The sequence below is a fragment of the Mustela nivalis genome, assembly GCF_964662115.1.
Source record: "Mustela nivalis genome assembly, chromosome: 10".
NCBI lineage: Eukaryota > Metazoa > Chordata > Mammalia > Carnivora > Mustelidae > Mustela > Mustela nivalis.
In genome coordinates this window covers 39,452,632-39,472,163 of record NC_139029.1, presented here as the reverse complement: position 1 = coordinate 39,472,163, position 19,532 = coordinate 39,452,632, and the positions used below count along the sequence as shown (strand labels likewise).

Sequence of the window (19,532 nt, the reverse complement as noted above, 5' to 3'; positions counted from 1 at the left end):
TATACTTAACACTATGGAACTGTACACTTAAAAATGGTTAAGATGGTAAACTTTGTTATGTGTGTTTGACACACACACACATACACACACACATGCACGCACACATTGAGGCAAAAAATGATGAAGCCTGAGGTTAGGCAAAGTAAATGAAAAGAGAAATAGTGCTGTAGAGGATGGCTAAAACTCTAATTGGATGTTGGTCTAATAGAGGAGGGAGGGGTTTAAGATGATGCCTGTATTTCTTGCTTGAACCAGTGTGTTGGTGGAGGAGTGGGAAAAATAGGTTTGGGGGGCATATGAGGAGTTTTTCTGACATATATTGAGTGGGATAGGTATGTGGATCTTGTAACTAAAAGGCCTCTTCCAGCCAAGATTGCTTGTTTGGGACTCCGTAAATTACTTGGCTGTTGACCGTCTTTCTTCATGGCTTCCTAGTTTCTCAAGACTGGCCCTTTGATGGAATATATAAGTGGCCACTCTTGAGACTGGCTGCTATCTCCTCTCCACTTCCTGTCTTTATTCCCCAGCCTTCAAACCAGCCTTAGTTTCTTTCCTCCCCACGTTAAGTTTAAAAGCTTCAACTCACAGAGAGAAGTAGGGTAGCTGCCTGCTTTTCCGAGCACAGTGGGAGTACTGGGCGGGGGTCCTTTTGGCCTAGAGGACTTAGTACCATGAATTGCTCTAGGTAGAAACCACTGTAGAGTTGAGCTGACACCTCCTTTTATACCCAATTTTGTAGATGAGAAAAAAGAAGTCTTGAGAGGGGAGAAGAAGCATTCACTTAGTGTTAAGTGTTGTTTTATTGCTCTATGCCGTGTTCTGTATTTATAGACCGAGGTTTTGATAACATAGTCACAGGTGTCACAGAGGACACAGCCAAGTAGGCTAACCTGGACAGTTAAGTTTGATCATGTCACAGTGTACAGGTAAACAGAATGCCAGTGGAAGAACAGAGGAGATGTTCAGTTGTGAGAGCCTCTTAATTTTCAACAGTCATAATCAATGTTGTTGAGAGACTATATCTGCTTTCCTTAATTCTATCCAGGGCTTCTTAAAGAATTAGAATATTGATATTAGTTGCTTCTGGGTGAAATTAATGTCAGGAGAGCCTGCTATAGTTATTTTCTCTTTTGCTTCCTAGGAATCAGTGGATTTCCTGAAATATGTTGTTGAGTGAGTATTGGTTTGTTTTTTCTCTGTGGGAGTTGTTTATTCCTACCAGCAGTAGGGCCTTGAGCCACAGCTCAGTTATTACTAAATCCACAATGAATGATGCTCCTTATGATAGGTTTTCTTGAAGCTGGTTGTGTAAACAAAGTTAATTCAGAAGGGACTATGGGCAGCCTGACCTCCTCTTCACAGTAGTTTGTGAGGTAAGAGTAGTTTGTGGGGTAAGAGGATAAAGGCACTGCGCAGTGACCCATACTCATTCTTTTGCAGCAAGCTGAACTTCATGCCTCTGGAACAGGAGATGCCTGTGCAGTTCCAGGTGGTAGAGCTGCCTAGTGGCCACCACCTGTGCAAAGTGAGAGCTCTGAACAAGGGTGATGCCAACTCTGAAGTCACTGTGTACTACCAGGTCAGTTGGCCCCTTTACAGATGGCCATCCTCATGGCTAAGTATCTTTAGGGCACTAAAGCCTAAGTACTAGGGCACTAAAAGTCCAAAGTACCTGGAAGTCGTGACCCTACGACTTTCAAGGCCCTTTTGCAGTTACCTCTGTAGCTTTTAATCCTTAGGGTCATTTGTCTTCCTGAAGCAATTGAATTTTAAAAATTGCTCCTATTAGTGAAATGGATCCTTTTACAATCATAGGGCTTCACTGAGTCATTCAGCTACTAGTCCAGAGGGACAGAGACTGAAGAGTGGTTGGAAGTTCCCATGTGTTCCCCTGACAAAACCCCAAGTAGCAGGGTATTTTTTAAAAGGACAGTTTTGAAAAAGAGACAAAAGTAACATAGCTAAGCGACCAATATATAGCAAACAGAATGACTACCAGAGTCATAATTAAAAGTTTTAAAGCATCTGAGATAAAGGACTTGCCACTGTATTTTGATGATGAATACGAAGTCCAGAGTCCCTTACTTCCCTGAGGTCCTACTAATTGGGACTTGAATCTATTCCTTGTGTCCTCAGATCCTGTGTTCTTTCTGCACCATTCTAGAAAGGCAGGATGGGGCTTAAAATAAGGGTTTTTCAACAGGCTCAGTTGGCCCATAACTTGTGGTTAGTCCCACTTAATTCTAGGACAATGGGGACCTGTGCCTATCTAGACTGATCTCAGACTTCCTAAACTCGGGTTCCTATGCTATGGTTCCTGGATGTCCTGCATGAGGAGATGACTTACCTTGTCAGGCCCTGTGAAGATCCTCCTGGTCTGGGCTTTGGGCAGGCCTGTCACCTTGTCCTTAGACTGTGTTTCTGGCCCTGGACCTACGTCTTCCTATAGAGACCTACCTCGTCTGTGGAGCTTATCTCACTCTGGCTATAGATAACTAGTTTGCTTGCTTTTATCCAGGTTCTCAGCTTTTCTTTAAGATTTGAGAGAGCAAGAGAGCTAGCGAGTGAGCGTGCACAAGCAGTGGCGAGGGGCAGGAGGAGAAGTTGACTCTCTGCTGCGCAGGGAGCAGGATATAGGACTCCAATCCCAGGGCTCTGGGATCTTGACTGGAGCTGAACGCAGACGCTTAACCAACTTCAGCCACCCAGGCTCCCTGTTCTCAGCTTAATGTTTAAAGCTGAAATGACTACTGGGCCCAGATTTCATAAATGATATGGCCTGGCCCTGCTTAGCCCTGTCCACATTTCCAGTGTTTCTGCTGCTCAAAATCCACAGTACTTTACCTGTTGTAGGGTGAGATTTCATATTGTGGGACCTTGTTTGTTGAGGTACTTTCTATTACCTCTTAGCACTTCCAAAACAAGCTTTCTTTACAGAACCACTTCTCTCCTCCCAGAGGGCATTTTGAACAGAATATCTCCTTGTCTAACTGAACAGGACTTGCAGGACACACAGGCTTTTAGCCTCTTTCTTTAGTGAAGTGGGAAGGGACAGTCTGTTAGAGGAACCTGACTGTGGGATGTACTAGCAGCATCCTTGCTTGTTGGCCTCCTGCTTTCTTTCATGCTGACTGCATCATTTTGCTACTCTCCAGGACAGCCAGGATGTGGTCTCCCAAGTATGGTATCCATCTGCCTTTTAGGAATTTATTGACTGGTTTGGGTTCCTGTGTGTGGCCTTAGAAGCTTCTATTCATACCTGTTTTGTCTGAGGAATCAGTCCAGATACCCTTCATTGATCCCAAATATTTTCTATTCTTCTTCTTAGGACCTTGAACTTCAAGTACTTAACTTCAGGTTTTGTTCTTTGGGTCTTGGGCAGGAGCCGGCAAGTTGGGTATCACTCCAATACCCAAAGTCCAGTTGGGACTCACCTCCATTGGGACATACAGTCCTGTGCAAGGGCCAAGAATACAAATGATCAAGTGTGATTTCTGTCCTCACAGGCTGTCTAGTGGGAAGGTAGATATGTCAACAAAATTGTAAATAAGGAAATAGAGAGTGTGATCAGTACTCTTGGGGAAAGAGAGGAGGATGGATTCCTGAATAAATTATCAAGAATAGCTTGATTCTTAAAAAGTACTTTAAGCCACTGGATTTTCAGTTGGTCTGACCAACCTCTCCTTTCAGTCAGGTGCCAGGAGTCTAAAAGAATACACTCTTATGGAGCTGCTTGTGGTAAGTTGTAATAAAGAAGAGTAATGTGTTCAGGAGCCTCTGACCCACTATGAGGACTGGCCTTTCTGCCTGGGAGCCAGGGACTTGGGAGGGGTCGGGGACCTGTTTGGTAGGTGAGATGGTTATTTTTGGTATTGTCATCTGCTATGAGCCTGGAAAGGGGGCCTGGGCAATTTAGGAAGAAGGCAGTAAGGGAGGCTGGACTTTGGGGTTATATACAACACTTGGGGGTTAGAAATGGAGGTTTCTGTGCTGGGAGGAGTTGGGCTGATGGGTAGTATGTTGAATTACAGATGCACATGGAAGAGCCTTGTTTTGACTTCCTTCGAACCAAGCAGACCCTTGGGTAAGTCTGCTGGCAAGAGCACTGAGCTCAGATAAAGGTCTGGGGCTTATTTTGTAGGCTGTATTATCAGATATCCTGACTGAGTGCAGCCTCTTGGAGCTTGCTGGTCCTTCCATGTTTTAGAGTCATACTGGTCAAAACAACTAGAATCTGCATCTTGGACTATGATCAGATTTTTAGTTCAGTCAAGTTTCAAAGATTAGCAAGGAAAAAAGCTAGTGCGTAGTTCTCAGTTCAGAAGAGGGGTGGACACCCTAACCCAAAAATGAAGTAGATGCATACCATCTGGATTTTCTTTTAGATCTCCAGGTCCAGTTAGGATGTGCAGAAACCCTTCCCACTCACTTCTAGTCTCTGAGGGCAGGGCCCTGGGGACTACCTGAGTTCACAGAACTTTTCATTCTGGCCGTAGGTACCATGTTTACCCTACCTGTAGGAACACATCTGGGATTTTAGGATTCTCTGTCACTGTGGGGACTCAGGCAACGAAATACAAGTGAGTAGATGGGCGCAACTATTATTCTTAGCCTGGAGATGGGGGGTTATAGGTGCTTCCTTAAACCTCAGGCAACTCTGACTGAGTAGGGTTTGCTTCACTTGGGGGTGGAGATGCAGGGTGGGTCATAGATGGCCTGATCCAAGATGGATCAGTAATGGTTCCAATGATCCTAGAAGGCCTGTGGTATTCCATGGTCACTGTGCAGGGCTTGCCAGTGTGTCCTCTCTCTAGGCGGGCCTGAGGACAAGAAAAGCAGAAATGGCTGATCTGGCATTTATCCTAGAACCAGGATTCAAGTCTTGCTGGTTCTCAGCTTTGGAGCGGGGTCAAGCATGGGTTGTCACTGCTTATGTGCTGAGGATGTCAGAAGGTGGACTACTAGAGTTAGGGGTTGGGTCCTTTTCCGTTCTCTCACTCAGCTTAGTGAAAGAGTACTGATGCCTGGAAGAAAAGACTTCAGTCTCTTTCTAGAACCATGCCTTAGCCCTTTTTCTCCTTTGCATTGTTTGAGACCAGGTTTTTTTTTTTTTTTTTTTTCTTTTTTGGTGCAAAATACTGATTTTATTAAAGCATGGGAATAGGACCTATTAGCAGAACTGCTGCCTCTGGTGACTTAATTGAAGATATTTTGTTTCAGTTCTGAAGTTGTTGATAAGAAGATAGAAGAGTTTCTTTCTAGCTTTGAGGAGAAGATCGAGAACCTCACTGAGGAAGCATTCAACACGCAGGTGAGTAATGCTGGCCTGTCTTTTGCTCCTTTGGCCAGTTCTTGAGTTTTGTAGTTCCACCTTAATGTGACCAAAATGTCTTCCTAGCTTCATCCCTCCCCTTCCTGCTGGCAGGTCCCAAGTGAAGGGATCACAGCAGGTCTCTCATAAACCAGACCAAACAGGATCAAGTGTGTGCTGGGGCAACTGGTGTGATGCTACATCTGAGGGTTTCTCTCTTTGGTGGAATAGGTCACAGCTCTGATCAAGTTGAAGGAATGCGAGGACACCCATCTTGGGGAGGAGGTGGACAGGAACTGGAACGAAGTGGTCACCCAGCAGTATCTCTTTGACCGTCTTGCCCATGAGGTAGTAACACCATTTTGAGTATCAGAGTCCTGACCGGGACTCCTGATTTTATGAGTCACAATCCCAAGCAAATCAGTATTGTGTGGAAAAGACCAGATCCATTTTTGTATTGGTACTGTTTCTGTGTAACGTAATTGTTTTATATGTTGTGTTTATATTGAGGCTCACTACAGATTTGTGAGGGAAAAAGGTTTCTGCTATTTAAAGAAAATAGAGAACTTCAGATCTTTGAGCAATTCCTCTCCAGATTTATTAATTCTGGGTGTCAGGTCTTTTTGACTGCTTCTGGCCCAAAGTAATAAAACCTACAAAAACAGCTCTAGGACCTGCAGTCTAGCTCTGAGAATATAACCCTAACATGATGAATTAACAAAGACACTGAGGCAAAAGGGTGGTTTAACAAGAGGTTTCAGCCCAGCTCAAAAGGTGCTCCAGTTTTCTCATCAGAAGACAAACTTCTCTTCATCTGTTTCAATTGTTACTGTATTTTCTCAGGCCAGAGTATGCCTTAGCATGCACCTGAGAGGTTACATGAAGGTGGTGGATTTTGGCTCCGTGTGTACTACTCAGCTGTTAACTATGGCATCTGCTACCCTTTCTTGCTTATTTGCCAGGGTTAACTATTGCTATGAAACACAGAAAGGTGTGTCACAGAAGCTCATTTTCATCCTTCTCTGGAATGTTGAGGGCAAGCTGAAACCTGGAAGAATAAAATGATATGCTCAGGTGCTAAGCAGAACCAAAGAGATCTGCCTAGGGGACATGTTATTTAATAACAACTTTTTCAGAAAATACACTGCTAGTCTTTTACAGCTTTCCTTCTTTCCTGTCTTCCCTTTCTCCTGCAAGATTGAAGCACTGAAGTCATTCTCCAAATCTGACTTAGTCAACTGGTTCAAGGCTCACAGAGGACCAGGAAGTAAAATGCTCAGTGTTCATGTGAGTATAGTAACTGAACTATAGCTCTGTCCTTTCCAGAGCAGTCATTCAGCCCAGTTACCATTCCCTGAGTTTGGGTTGGGACTAGATTCTAATAGGTCTTTGCCACTATCTGGTCAGCATGTTTCTCACCTCAAGTCTTTGGCTTCTTTCAGGTTGTTGGATTTGGGAAGTATGAGCTAGAAGAAGATGGTTCCCCTTCTGGGGAGGATTCAAACTCTTCTTGTGAAGTGATGCAGCTAACCTACCTGCCATCCTCTCCTCTGCTGGTAGACTCTACCATCCCTATTACTGATATCAGGGCTTTCACATCAACACTTAACCTTCTCCCCTACCATAAAATAGTCAAATAAACTGCAGTCTTGTTGGCCTGAAGCATTTGTGTATTTAAAAACGTGTTTGTATTTTATGAAGTTACACTACTACTAGTGCCATTGAATTTTTTGCACTGCCATCATAGAATTTGATTTATACCTCCTTCTCCCACATTATGACTAACCTAACAAACCAAGGGTTACTACTATAGCAGCTGGCAGAGAGAAAGTAGCAGGTATGCCAAGTGTTAGCAAAAAACTTGCAGAAGCAGTTTGAGAAGACCTGGTCTGTCTTGGTTCTCTCAGATGGAGAACCTTGAGATGCCCTGTCTGATGTTTTAGTGCCTAAATGCTAGGTGCTAATACATGTGTGTGGGTTTTTTTTTTTTTTTTTAATGTATTTTTAAATAAAGATAGTTCTGTAATGTCCTTCAGAATGAGCCATTTGCTGCTGTGGCATTCTTTTTTATTTGTCTCAGTGTGGGGTGGGGATCTAAAACCCTCTTCCTAAACCCTCTAAGGCAATAAAATATTTTTGGATAAAATGTTGGGAGGCCTATGTGTGCTGTATGAGAATTCAAGGAACTCTGGAGAATAGCATGGTGGGGATAAACAGAGAACACAGAATATAAGGGAGGGTTGAGAAAAGGGATGGACCCCCTCCATTATGTTAGGAGAGTCCTTGTGTAAAGCTACTTAGCTCCTGGATTCAAGGTTGCCAGATAAAAGAAACACATAAAAAAAAATTTGGAAAAATTACTTTATGAAGCCTTAAGAAGCACTGAGTATAATTAAATATAGTCCAGAGTTAGATACAATTTAATAATAGTCCAATTCCAAAACAAAAGTTGTTATAAGTGAGGCCATGAAATTTCCTAACACTTGATTTTAATACATTGTACTAAGTTTCTAAAACAACTCAGAGGAACCAATATTTACAGTAGATGGAATATTTATGAAAAATCTGGCATCAGGTATATATGTATGTATATGTGTATGTGTGTGTTGTGTATAGAACCCAAGATTATGTGAACTAGGAACAGATGTATATCTTAACAGCCATACTAGGTGTGCAAGGGTTAAGATCGGGATTTATAAATGCTTTTGAAAGCATGGGGTTTGGGGAAAAAAGCAGACATCTTGTTTTCAAAACCTGAAGTTTTTCTCAGGACTGAAGTCAAAATTGTAACTGCCACAGAAAAGGAAAAAAGGGAAGCTTTTCTCGCTTTAATTGTTCATCTGCATCATAAAGTCCAGTATCCCTGAGATAGGAACCACTGCAATAAGAAGGGAGTGAATAGGTTCTCCCAAAGGAAGATTGCTGCTTAATTATGCCTATTGCCCTGGTCGTCAGGTGTAAACTTTGCATTTCCCAACCTAATGCTTGGCAGCACCAAGACGTTTCAGTAATGGTTCATCGTAAACCCAACATTCTCCATCTTCATGAAATAACTGTAAAAGAAAGGGGGAGAATTCAGTTATTCACTTGCTTTGTATGTCTACAAATAATATCAAACTTCTTATTATTTTATGTCTTCTCCCCCTCATTACACTGAAGTGAGTTTCAGGCTGGGACCAGGGCTCACCTTGTTCGTCACTATGCTTATTGAGAAGAGGTACCCTACACACTACTTCAGCATTCACTGAAATGAATGAATGACTTACAGCACAGGGTACGGGGGGAGTAGCAGCTGGTAGGTTGGGGCAGGCTCCCCAGTCAAGCTTACCCTTGTCTCCCACTGAATTTCCTTTTCCTTCCTTTCCCGAGCTTCTGCTCTTTGTCTTTCTTCAAGTCTATGCTTGGCTTCGGTTGCTGCATCAATGTCTCTGATTTTTAAGTTGAAAGTGACATCCTTCCAAAGGCTAAAGGAAAAGAAGTCAAGGCACGGAGTATTAGATGGACAGAGGAATTAGCAAACTTGAGACTGAAAGACTAGAGCCCCACTCAATTCAGCATAATGCAAGTATAAGTCAAATGGCTTTAAGAGTAGTTCATAGACTGAATTTCCTTAAAGTGGTACCAAGGTACTGGAATTATGGACAGAGAAATAGAAGATTCCCCTGCTAGTTTCAAAGGAATAAAATAAAGGATGGGCAGAAAGCTGGATATATGGTACAGACAACAGAGAAGAAAACAGAACTGAAACTTGGGATTTTACTTCTGGCTGTACCTCTATCTAGCTATGCAACTTTGGGGCTTATCAGCTCACCTCTCTAGGGTGTGAGTTTCCCTTACTGTAAGTCAAAAAGCGTTCGATAAGGGCAAAGACATACCATTTCAGAAAAACTCCCCTGAATAGTGAAATCTGGAGAAACAGTCTGAACAGAGAGAATAAGGATCAAGAGGTGAACGGCAGAGACTTATGGAGGTAGGAGATGTGGTTTCTTCTCAAGGCCTGGAAAATGATTAACTAGGTAACTTTACAACAGAAGACACCTAAGGACCAGAGAAGTGGCCATGCCTAAGATCCCCCTGTGGTGAGGAGCAAAGCACAAATTTCTACAGATGTCCACTTACAAATAACGAGCAGGCAGTCCAGCCACGCAGACTGTTAACAAGTTAGAGACAATAGCTGGGTAATGATTTGTAAGATCCTCTTCTTTCACTTAAGAAATGCCCAAATATGCTAAACAAAGAACTTCAGTGTGTGATTCTCATCCCACTGAGAGATCCTGATTTTACTGTGGCAAATGGGAAAGGAAAAAGGTATGTCTGAAACCACTGAAAATCTGAATACCAACTAGATCTTTTGATGGTATTAAGGAATTGTTTCTTCCAAGTGTGATATTGTGGCTAGTGGTTTTTAAGTCATTTTAGAGTTAAATACTCAAATACTAAGGGATGAAATTTTTTTTGAAGTTTTTGCAACAAAAGACCTTAGGGTATTTGTACACACCTCGATAGGGAACCTCACTGCCTTCTCTTATAAACCAGAAAGATGGTGGTAACCCTGCACACTGTGAATATCTATTATATCCCAAGCATTATATATACGATGTGTTTATCTCATTCAGTCCTCACATCAACTGAGGTATCTCCCATTTTAGGAAAGAAGGCAAAGAGAGGCAAGCTGACAGTCATGGTTAAAAAGCTAGTAAGTGGGAGCTCATATGAACCCAGGTATTCAGGATTAGTCTGTGCTCTTTATGTTCTGCTATCGTGTCTCCAAAACCCAGCCCTGCCTTTGCTAAGCCATTAGCAAGGGCACTGCGACAAGAGCTCTAACAAAGTCCTCTTACCAGCGGGATTCATACTCATTCTGATCTTCCAACTTCCTCACTTTCTTCTTAATTATAGGCAACTTCTTGGTATCTATAAAAACTGCATTTTCCTAGAAAACAAGAGGTAGATGTTTTATTTGTTCAAATTGTTCCAGGAGGAAAAGTCAGCTCTTCCCAGAAGGCTTTAACAGATTTAATAAATCCCACATGGGAATAGTATGTGTAGACTGTGAGTTTCATATGCTACCTTCAGCTTAAAATATAGTGGTGTATCTAAGTCTTGGTAGGAGGTCAACAGAGGTTTTTAATGTGGCTATGTGCTACATGCTCGATATTAATCTCTTAGGAAAGTTAGATTCATAAACAACTAATTCTAATGTTAAACACTGAAGTGCTTCTTACATTTCAAATTCTCCCAGTCCAAAATCCAGTTCGTTTGCTCCTCCTGTTAATCCCATACCACCTTCTTCCTACTTTAATTAGGTACTGTTTCCAAGGACTATCTTACTCATTTCTGTATCCATGGTGTCAGGCAGTAAATACGTTTCTTATAAAAAGTCAAGTTGTGTATACAAACACTAATTTAGCACTTAAAACATACAACCCGTTCTAATAAGACAGCTGTCACTTACTGGGTATTTGCTATATGCCAAGCATTATTTTATTTTATACATATATAAAATAATATATATTTATACATAAATATTTTATATGTATATTATATATATATATTTTTTACATACACTGAGTATTCTGAGAGGAAAGGGGAAAATAAAATATATTGCTGGGGAAGAGGTGGGGAATGAAAAGATTTCCTTGAAGAGATGGCATTAGAGTTGGCCTTGGTGTTTAAATTTCTGGATGGAAAGTGTCTACAATATAGCCTACAATAAGTGTAGAATATAGGAAAATATAGGAATATAGGTTCTTACCCCTGTTGCATATTTTGCATACATTACACCATTCCATTCCCCTTCAACTGAGCAAAAAGACTTCTTATCATTTGGAGAACTAAACAGAAAAGGAAACATTTCTGTTAGTCTTAAGCTGAAAACTACCAAAGAATCTGGTCAGAGCAGAACATGGAAGAGCAACTGTCTTGGGTAAAAGCAGCTTAGCGGAACTGGATTTCCCTGAGCCAACTGGAAGAATGAGGCCCCTAAACAAGATGCTAATGAATGCAACATCCCATGAATAGTGGATATGAGGTGAGCAAGAGAGCCCTGTGCTGGAGACCCTGGGGCTACAAAGGATGAGGGATGGTCCCTGCTCTCAAGCTGTTCACAGCCTAGTTGTGGAGGCACTGCCACTGAGATTCTGAGTGGTAAAGTGCTATGGTGAGTTTATGTGAGCAGTGGCGATCAAGGGCAAAAGTGTTAAAATGAAGGTCAGAGAAGGCCTCACTTATGGATGTAAACCTGGAGACCAGGCTGTTCATCCTGAGGAAGGATCCTGAGCTCAAACGGTCCAAGGTATCCTGAGGTCCTAAGGTCAAACAGTTTGACTTGCTGGTGCTGGTCTGGTTACCTTCAAGGAACACTGAGAAGCAGGCCGACCCATGCCTTTGTTCTGGACATCTGATTTCCACCATCAGTTCCAGTGGTGACCTGTGCTGCTCTCTGAGCTCTGCCCATATTCTCTGACTGCAGTAATTTTTTAGATTTTACACTGATCTTTAGGTAAACTTCATCATGTGTTCATGCACCTTCCTGCTCAAGATTTCTTTGGATGCTAATTATGCCATCCCAATTAATTTCCCCGGAAAGCTGGTTAAACAGTCATGTATCTTCTTCCATCTGCAACCCTATTCCTACAGGGCCTCTTAGGGAAGACAAAGTCCTTGCAGATTCTTCTCTTCCAGGCAGATTCTGAATCCACCCAACTGACTGTTACCCAGACAGCACAACTATCTTCATTTGACCCTAGATGGAACCAAGCCAAGATGTGATGGTTACTGTTTTTCCCTAGTAAAGGCAAAGATGGGACTTGTGACGACTTGGGAGACAATGCAGTGGGAATCACAGGGTCTACTATACAGACTGGCCCACGGTCTAATGAGTCAGGAATCTATGATTTGCATTAGCTGGCAATCTGCTAAGACTCCTCTCAGGTTCCTAGGAAGGAAATCCCAACAGTGAATGCTTCCTGTTCTAAACCGAGATTTTAGGTCTCCTGATAAGGAATTTCAGGAAGAGATATACAGGATGTGAAACAAGTTTACAAAGACAAAACCATTGAAACAGTTAATTCCTCTTAATAAAAGTTACAGTTCAAGACAAAAAAGAAAAGTATTTCAGAGAAGCAGAAGAGAAGAGAAGCAGAAAAACAAAATACCTACAAAATCTCAGCAGTAATTCTGTGCTTCTTGCCCCCATAGAAAGGTTTAGTGTGGAAGACGATATTTGCACTATAGCCAGTTTTGGAACAACTGATGTTGCATTCTCCGCCTAGTTCCACCCAGGGCACTGTGAGGATAGACCTGCAAAACCAAAAGTGCAGGTAAGGCTGCCAGTTCAGAGGACAGAAAAGAGGGGTGTAGTTTAAGGAACAGCAGGTTCTGCTGCCAGCTGATCAGAGGAAATGGATATAGCTCTACTTGCCTTCCATAACCATTGGGGAATGTGAGAATATAATGTTCATCATAATCTAGACACGAGACACAGCCTGTGAAGAGAAGGGATAGAATCTCTGATGAGCATAAGGCTTTACCGTCTGGATGCTGGATACTCCAGGATACTCCATTCAATTTAGGGAAAAATCAATCCTGCACCCTCCCACCCCTGATCTCCTCCCCCATACACATGCTTATATGCAAACAATGACATCCAGTCTGGCTTTCTTGGTGCCATTTTCCCTCACAGGACAAGGGTCCACAGCACATATTACAATAAAATTCTATTAACACTCTAGTCTACCCAATGCTCAGAGACTTACCCTGCCCTATGTTGTGCACCCCAATCGACATCCCAAGGAATTTTGATTTGGTCCAGATATGAGCATTGAATTGTATCTTCTTGTTAAAGCACTCAGCATAAAAGGCTGAAACTGAACAGAAATTGTTTTCAATTAGTGCACTACATAGCTATAGTCCCCTCTCCAACTCAACCTGGAGAAAGAACAGGCTTCATGGGGAAAATCCTGGTGTCCCTCAAAGAACAGCTTCAAATGAGGCCAGGAAGGACGTTAACTGCCTTTTATACCGTTTCTCCCAATGCAAGCACAACATAGGACCATTCTGCCAGGAACTTCCCTGAACCATGAGGGAAGCAATCCTGGAGGCTTAAAATCCTCTAGTCAGCAAGCATGTTCTTGCCCCACCACAAGCTGGGCCCATCCACTATTTCCAGTCTTAACATTGTTGAGCAAATAAGACATTAAGGATATGCATTCTCTCCACTATGTCAAGAACATACTGTGTAGAAACTACATCTCATTTATATAAGCCCCAAATTGCTGAGGTCTCTATAGCACAGCTCATTATACGTGTGATTTTAGAAGGACAAGTTAGTTTCCCACATCCCTGCTTTTTACACACAGCTAATCAATGGAACAGAATCTTTGGCACTTACATAAGAAAGAAGAGGAACCAATCTTCATAAGGTTAGGAAGATATAAGGATAAAATGCCATAAAATCCATACTATAGTGAACTCAGCTATGGAACTTTTGTGTTTTTTATTATTTTTTTAAAGTAGGTCCATGCCCAACTCTGAGATCAAGAATTGCAGCATGCTCTGCCAACGGAGCCACCCAGGTGCCCCAGCTTTGGGGCTTTTAATGACCCTCTTTAGACAAAACAGTTTGAGAATGGATGGTGCAAAGCTCTGTAACTTACTAGGTGGATGATGGGAAACCTGTTCAGCCACAAACGTCACACAGTTTTTGGAAACCCAGGGAACTGGTCCTTCTGAAACTAGCTCCTGTAAGTAAATATAACATTTTCTTTTGGCGTGGAAACTGAAGTGACACTGTGGATAATCTAACAATTAGAGTCTCTCCACCTCCCATGGTGGTTAACTATTCCCTCTTCCACAAGTCCAAGCCACCTTATACGTAACTTTTATTATGGCACTTAATTTCACTACTAGAATTACAGTTTTGTGTCTGTCGCCCTTCACTAGACCTCCCTGACCAACAGTTCCTTGAAGGCAAGCATTAAGTGCCTAACCCAGGGCCAGGCATGGCACAGATGACAGTCACTTATCAGTCTGCCAAATGAGTAAGAACAGACACATTATACTGCCTTGTCTTCAGTAAGGACCACATGTAATGAATCACACAGAAAGGGAGAGATATGGAGAGTTCATGGTTTGCTCAGAGGCTATTATGTGCCAGGCACTATGCGCTAGGGCCTCTCTACATTTGCTTGAGTCTTCCCTTTTCAACATCCTCCTCAAACCAATCTCTAGATGTTGGGGCTCTGAGAACTCAGGTCTGCATTATCTACTCTTCTCCAGGCATGCTGTCTTACTAGCTAAGTGTACCTGGTTCCAGTACTTTAAATGCCATCTAAATATACTGAAATCTCTAAAAGCCCCATTTTTATCCTAGACTTCTCCCTAACTCCAGACTCTTAAAAATTCTGACTCCCTACTTGACAACTCCACTTAAATGTATGTGTAATTCACACTTGATATTTCCAATTAGTTCTTGATTTTTCCTTCTCCAAATCTAACTTTTTTTCCTTTTTTGTAAATGGCATCAATGAACTGCTGAAGCCCACATGAAGGGTTCATCTGTCCCCTTTCTTTTACCTCCCCCGGCTACCTGTGTAGTACTACCTCCACAATATAGCGTGAATCAACAATGAATCTTCTGGAATAATGCCAAAACTTCCTCAGCTATAGTCTTGCTTCTATTTTTGCCCCTTTCTGATTTATTTTGCACAAAATCATTACAGTGATTTTTTAAAAACAAAAATGCAATCCTGATAAGTCACAAAATTACCATTACAGCCCACAAGGTCTTGCATGACATGATCTCTGAATCTCACTTCATGCCACTCCTTTCCTGCTCACTATTATCTAGAGGATGTTGACCCAACAATTCTGTTCTTCTGGGGGTGCTGTGCATCTTTTAATCACTATCTTTACCATTATTATCTGCCCCCAAATAAAATGAAATCTTGAAATCAGTATGCAATTCAATATCACTAAAAACATCAGTTCAGAACTCACTGTGTTCTCTTCAGTATCATTTGGCAATGTCCAGTGACACTGAAAGATTTCGCCTAAAATGGGGTTGTATGGCTTTTTGGCAACCGATCCTTTCCTTCCTGCATGAAAGGCGGAGAGGTACCATTTCACAACCTGAACCATTCGATCTCTGGCATCCTTCTGGTCACTAATGCTGCAAGGCAGAAAGACAAAATTTAATGTCTTGCTTTCTGACAGGACACAAGCTGATGCTGCACTCCTTCACATAGTCCACTATAAGCCAGGGAGAGAGGACCCAGGACCGAGAGTTTTTAAAACTGAGACATAATATACATGATTAAACGCACTAGTCTTAAGTGTTTGGCTTGATGAATCTGATAAATGTATAGTTAATTAACCTGAATGACACAGGTTTAAACTGTGATTCCTCTACATGTGGATATTTTTTGATAAATAAAGTACTGTAAATATATTTTTCTTATGATTTTAATATTTTTCCTCTAGTTTACTTCATTGTAAGAATACAACATATAACACATGTAACATACAAAAATATGTTAATACTGTTTGTGTTATCAGCAAGGCTCCCAGTAGGCTACTATTAGTAAAGTTTTGGGGGAGTCAAAGGTACATATTTTTGCCTACATGGGAGGTAAGCACCCCAAAGCCCCACACTGTTTGAGGGTCAACTGTATACCAGTGTTAGCCAATGTGTCCACCCATTGTGAAACCTCAAAGTGATTTCTATCTGGTTCCAGTAAACCATAGTCTAAGGCCAAGGAATGTAATAAGAAAAGATGGATTGTAACACCCTGCTTTAAGGGAAAATGTCCTGCTACCACTGAAAAGCAATGTGAACTCACCTCCTTGTAAATCAGTGCCAACTTTACTTTCCTTTTGCATACATATCTACTATTACAAGCTAATATTTAGAAGTTATGAGTCAGTCTGTAATCTGGACACTAGACTACCAGCTTCTCAAGGGCAGACACTGACTTTTTTTTTTTTTCCTGGCAAATGCCAGGTGCTTCAGAAAGGTTTGCTAAATTCAGATAACTGAATTTTGTTGGGATGAAGTATAAACAGTGATTACCAATCCCTGGATCAAATATGTTCCAGCCTTGGCTTTATAAGTACTGGCTACCTATTAATGGGCTCTCAAGATTTTTTTAGTGTCTAACTTGACTGCTTAACATCACTACCATATAACCTAAGCAAACAGACAGGCATCTGATATAAACAAAGTATTTAATGCCTTTTCCTAGAAATGTCTGAAAGGTAAAAGGAAAAAAAGAATTCATCTATTCTGTACAAAGAGAAAGTTACCAAGTAACATCCTAAAAATTGGAAACTAGAGTGTTCAAATACCTCACAAACAGATCCGGATGTGCAAAAAAGTCTGCATACATTTCTAAAAGAGATCTTCTTTCAAGAATGAATGTTGGAAGAACTACCTGAAAAACATAAACATTTGACCCTTGAGGATCAAATTCCACTACAGATAAACAGATGGCTGAATTGTTTTAAAAAACACAAAAACAAAAACCCCCCAAACCCAAAAATCTCATTCCAATCATGGTATACCCACCATGTACTGCCCAGGCATGCTTCTGATACCCACTTCCCAAACTATTCTGATTCAGAAATGCCCATTAACCTGCCCAACAGATGGGAAACGAAGAACAGATTTTGAACATTCAGATGTCACTTTCTTCGTGCAATCTCCCTAAAGCTCCTGAATCAGAATAACAATGACAAATGACACTCAGTAGCTACCCTCTGATGCCTACACACATTATGTTCCTTTACAACAATCCTGTTCAGAAGAAACTATTATCCCTATTTTACAGTCAAGAAAAATGAAGATCAAAGAAAATGAGAAATTTTTTCACTGCTCTGGACTGATGTGAATTCTGTACTGAATCTCTGCACTTTCTTTTTTTTTTTTTTATCTTATTTTTTAAATTTATTTATTTGACAGAGAGACATCACAAGTAGGCAGAGAGGCAGGCAGAGAGAGAGAGAGGAGGAAGCAGGCTCCCTGCTGAGCAAAGAGCCCGATGCGGGACTCGATCCCAGGACCCCGAGATCATAACCTGAGCCAAAGGCAGTGGCTTAACCCACTGAGCCACCCAGGCGCCCTGAATCTCTGCACTTTCTAATGCTGCTTCTCTATGAACATTAGTTGTATTAGGCAATTTACCTACTTATGCAACTGTCTTCTCAAATAAACGATCTCCTAGAATGTGAGGACTACACTTACACATGCATTCATAACTACTATTATACAGCAAGAGATTTTTAAATGAGCACTAAAGGAATCAATAAGAGAATAAAGATGGGAATCCAGCTGAACTCTCTTCCTACCATGGGGCTGACCCCAGGAAGAAAAATGTTGAGGGCCTAGGAATGTGGCAGAGGAGAAAAAAACCAGTAAACTGGAATATGGAAGGAATGAATGAGAAAGATTAGGAACAACCAATTAAAAAGGAGAAGTATTTCATTAGGAAATGAAAGAAGAGTTTTTGAAATGTCTATCAAATTATCAATTATTCATTACGGAGCACCACAGACAACAAAAATTTCCTTAAATTTAGTAATTACTGTGCATCTACTATATTCAAGATCCTGTGTTAAATGTTGTGGACAAGGCAAAGGTAAGGATGAGAGAATACCATCATCAAATTTTAGGTGGAATACTGGGGCACCTGGGTGGCTCGGTCAGTTAAGTACCGAACCCTTGGTTTCGGCTCAGGTCATGATCTCAGAGTCGTGGGATCAAGCCCTGCATCAGGTTCCATGCTCAGCACAGAGTCTGCATGAGATTCTTCCCCCTTCCCTCCCTTTATATCCTTCCCCCCGCTCAGTGCATGCACGTACCCTCTCTGAAGAAATAAATCTTAAAAAAAAAAAAAAAAAAAAATCTTTAGATGGATTGTGACAAATATACAAGAGATGTTCAGTGTCCTGAAAGTTCAGGAGAGGGAAAGATCATGTTCTGCTGGGGGACCAGAATGAAGGCAGAGCTGGGAAATAATTCACTGAGGTGGCACTGGAGAAAAGCCTTAGTATGGCTAGAACAGAGGAGAAAGTAGAAGAACAAGACATGGACATGGGAGGGGGAGAAAAAAAGGCAGAGAAAGGAAATACTACATCAAAAACTAATGATGTACTTATACAGGGAATGACCAGTGGACCGCTGTGGCTGGGTATATAACGACTACCTAAGAGACTGATCGAAGGAACACAGCTTAGAAAAGGACACTGTGGCTCTAACATTTAGAATGTTTATAATAAGACTCCAGAGTTTACATTTTAAGTAAACTGTTTCCTATGTATGTTTCCTTCCTATGTATGTTCATAATCTAATATGGTTAGACTGGTAGGTAAGCTTACCTGCTGACTTGGTGCAATGAACTTAGAACTCTTCAACAGAGAAATTAAAAATGCCAAGAAAGAATGCTGAATAACAAAACGGATACTTTCTTTCTTTCTTTTTTTTGAGAGGGAAAGAGAGAGTCTAAGCAGGTTCCACCCACAGCACAGATATCCTTTGATATCTCATGACCTGAGATACTGAGCTGGCCAAAATCAAGAGTTGGACGCTGAAATGACTCAGCCAGTGATGCACCCCAGAAGTAAATAATTGTAAATATAAAGAGCTCTTAAAAGAAAAGATAAAGATTACTATTACCAGCAGAAAAATGGACAAAAGAACTGAGCAGGCATTTCAAAAAGAAGAAACGGCCAAAAACCAAAATTTGATATATAATAAAAAGATTTTTTTCCTCCCTACTTAAAAAATTTTCCTGAGAACTCCGTTCACCAGATCACCTTCAATGTTTTTACTACTACACTGATACCAGCCATCACATCAAGTAAATGGAACAGGGCTAGATTGTCTTTGACCTGGGGTTCAAGTACTTACTTTGCTGCCACTTCATGTAAGGAGGCCCTGGAAACGAACTCGACATCCCTAAGTTTGTGTAAAAGGAGGATAATCCCATGCCCTGCTTATATCTTAGAACTACTTTGAAGAAAGAAAAAAAAAAAAAAAACTACTTTGAAGACCAAGTGAGGTAAATGGGACAAGACTTTATAGTACTTCCAAACACTACAAAGTGCTTGGGAAAATAAAAAGTATCTGAGGTAAGAAGATACATTTTATAAATAGGAGAATGAAATAAAAATTTATGGCATTGTCAAGCAGAGAAAGACAACTGTCATATGGCTTCAACTTAAA

At 41.2% G+C, this 19,532-nt stretch overlaps 2 protein-coding genes across 22 annotated transcripts in view; one reads left to right on the top strand and one right to left on the bottom strand.

Annotated features, from left to right (window-relative positions):
* Window positions 1-7,457, top strand: part of NRDC (nardilysin convertase) — a 104,527-nt gene extending 97,070 nt beyond the window's left edge. Inside the window, exons 23-31 of one of the 2 annotated variants that reach the window (XM_082688395.1) lie at window positions 1,142-1,173; window positions 1,441-1,579; window positions 3,691-3,738; window positions 4,032-4,084; window positions 4,497-4,580; window positions 5,221-5,311; window positions 5,543-5,659; window positions 6,509-6,598; window positions 6,754-7,457. In XM_082688395.1, coding sequence (XP_082544521.1) covers window positions 1,142-1,173; window positions 1,441-1,579; window positions 3,691-3,738; window positions 4,032-4,084; window positions 4,497-4,580; window positions 5,221-5,311; window positions 5,543-5,659; window positions 6,509-6,598; window positions 6,754-6,951 — 852 coding nt within the window. In that variant the 3' untranslated portion in view covers window positions 6,952-7,457. The remainder of the gene's footprint in view (window positions 1-1,141; window positions 1,174-1,440; window positions 1,580-3,690; window positions 3,739-4,031; window positions 4,085-4,496; window positions 4,581-5,220; window positions 5,312-5,542; window positions 5,660-6,508; window positions 6,599-6,753) is intronic. The other variant, XM_082688394.1, reaches the window with a different exon arrangement.
* Window positions 5,887-19,532, bottom strand: part of OSBPL9 (oxysterol binding protein like 9) — a 174,690-nt gene continuing 161,044 nt past the window's right edge. For 13 of the 20 annotated variants that reach the window (XM_082688426.1, XM_082688423.1, XM_082688419.1 and 10 more), the window contains 10 exons: window positions 16,658-16,743; window positions 15,311-15,482; window positions 13,969-14,053; window positions 13,069-13,179; window positions 12,735-12,798; window positions 12,473-12,613; window positions 11,067-11,145; window positions 10,153-10,244; window positions 8,640-8,775; window positions 7,659-8,364 (listed from right to left, as the gene is read on the bottom strand). In XM_082688426.1, coding sequence (XP_082544552.1) covers window positions 8,290-8,364; window positions 8,640-8,775; window positions 10,153-10,244; window positions 11,067-11,145; window positions 12,473-12,613; window positions 12,735-12,798; window positions 13,069-13,179; window positions 13,969-14,053; window positions 15,311-15,482; window positions 16,658-16,743 — 1,041 coding nt within the window. In that variant the 3' untranslated portion in view covers window positions 7,659-8,289. Of the gene's footprint in view, window positions 6,360-7,658; window positions 8,365-8,639; window positions 8,776-10,152; window positions 10,245-11,066; window positions 11,146-12,472; window positions 12,614-12,734; window positions 12,799-13,068; window positions 13,180-13,968; window positions 14,054-15,310; window positions 15,483-16,657; window positions 16,744-19,532 lie in introns of those variants that run through there. The other 7 variants (XM_082688427.1, XM_082688422.1, XM_082688425.1 and 4 more) reach the window with 1 other exon arrangement.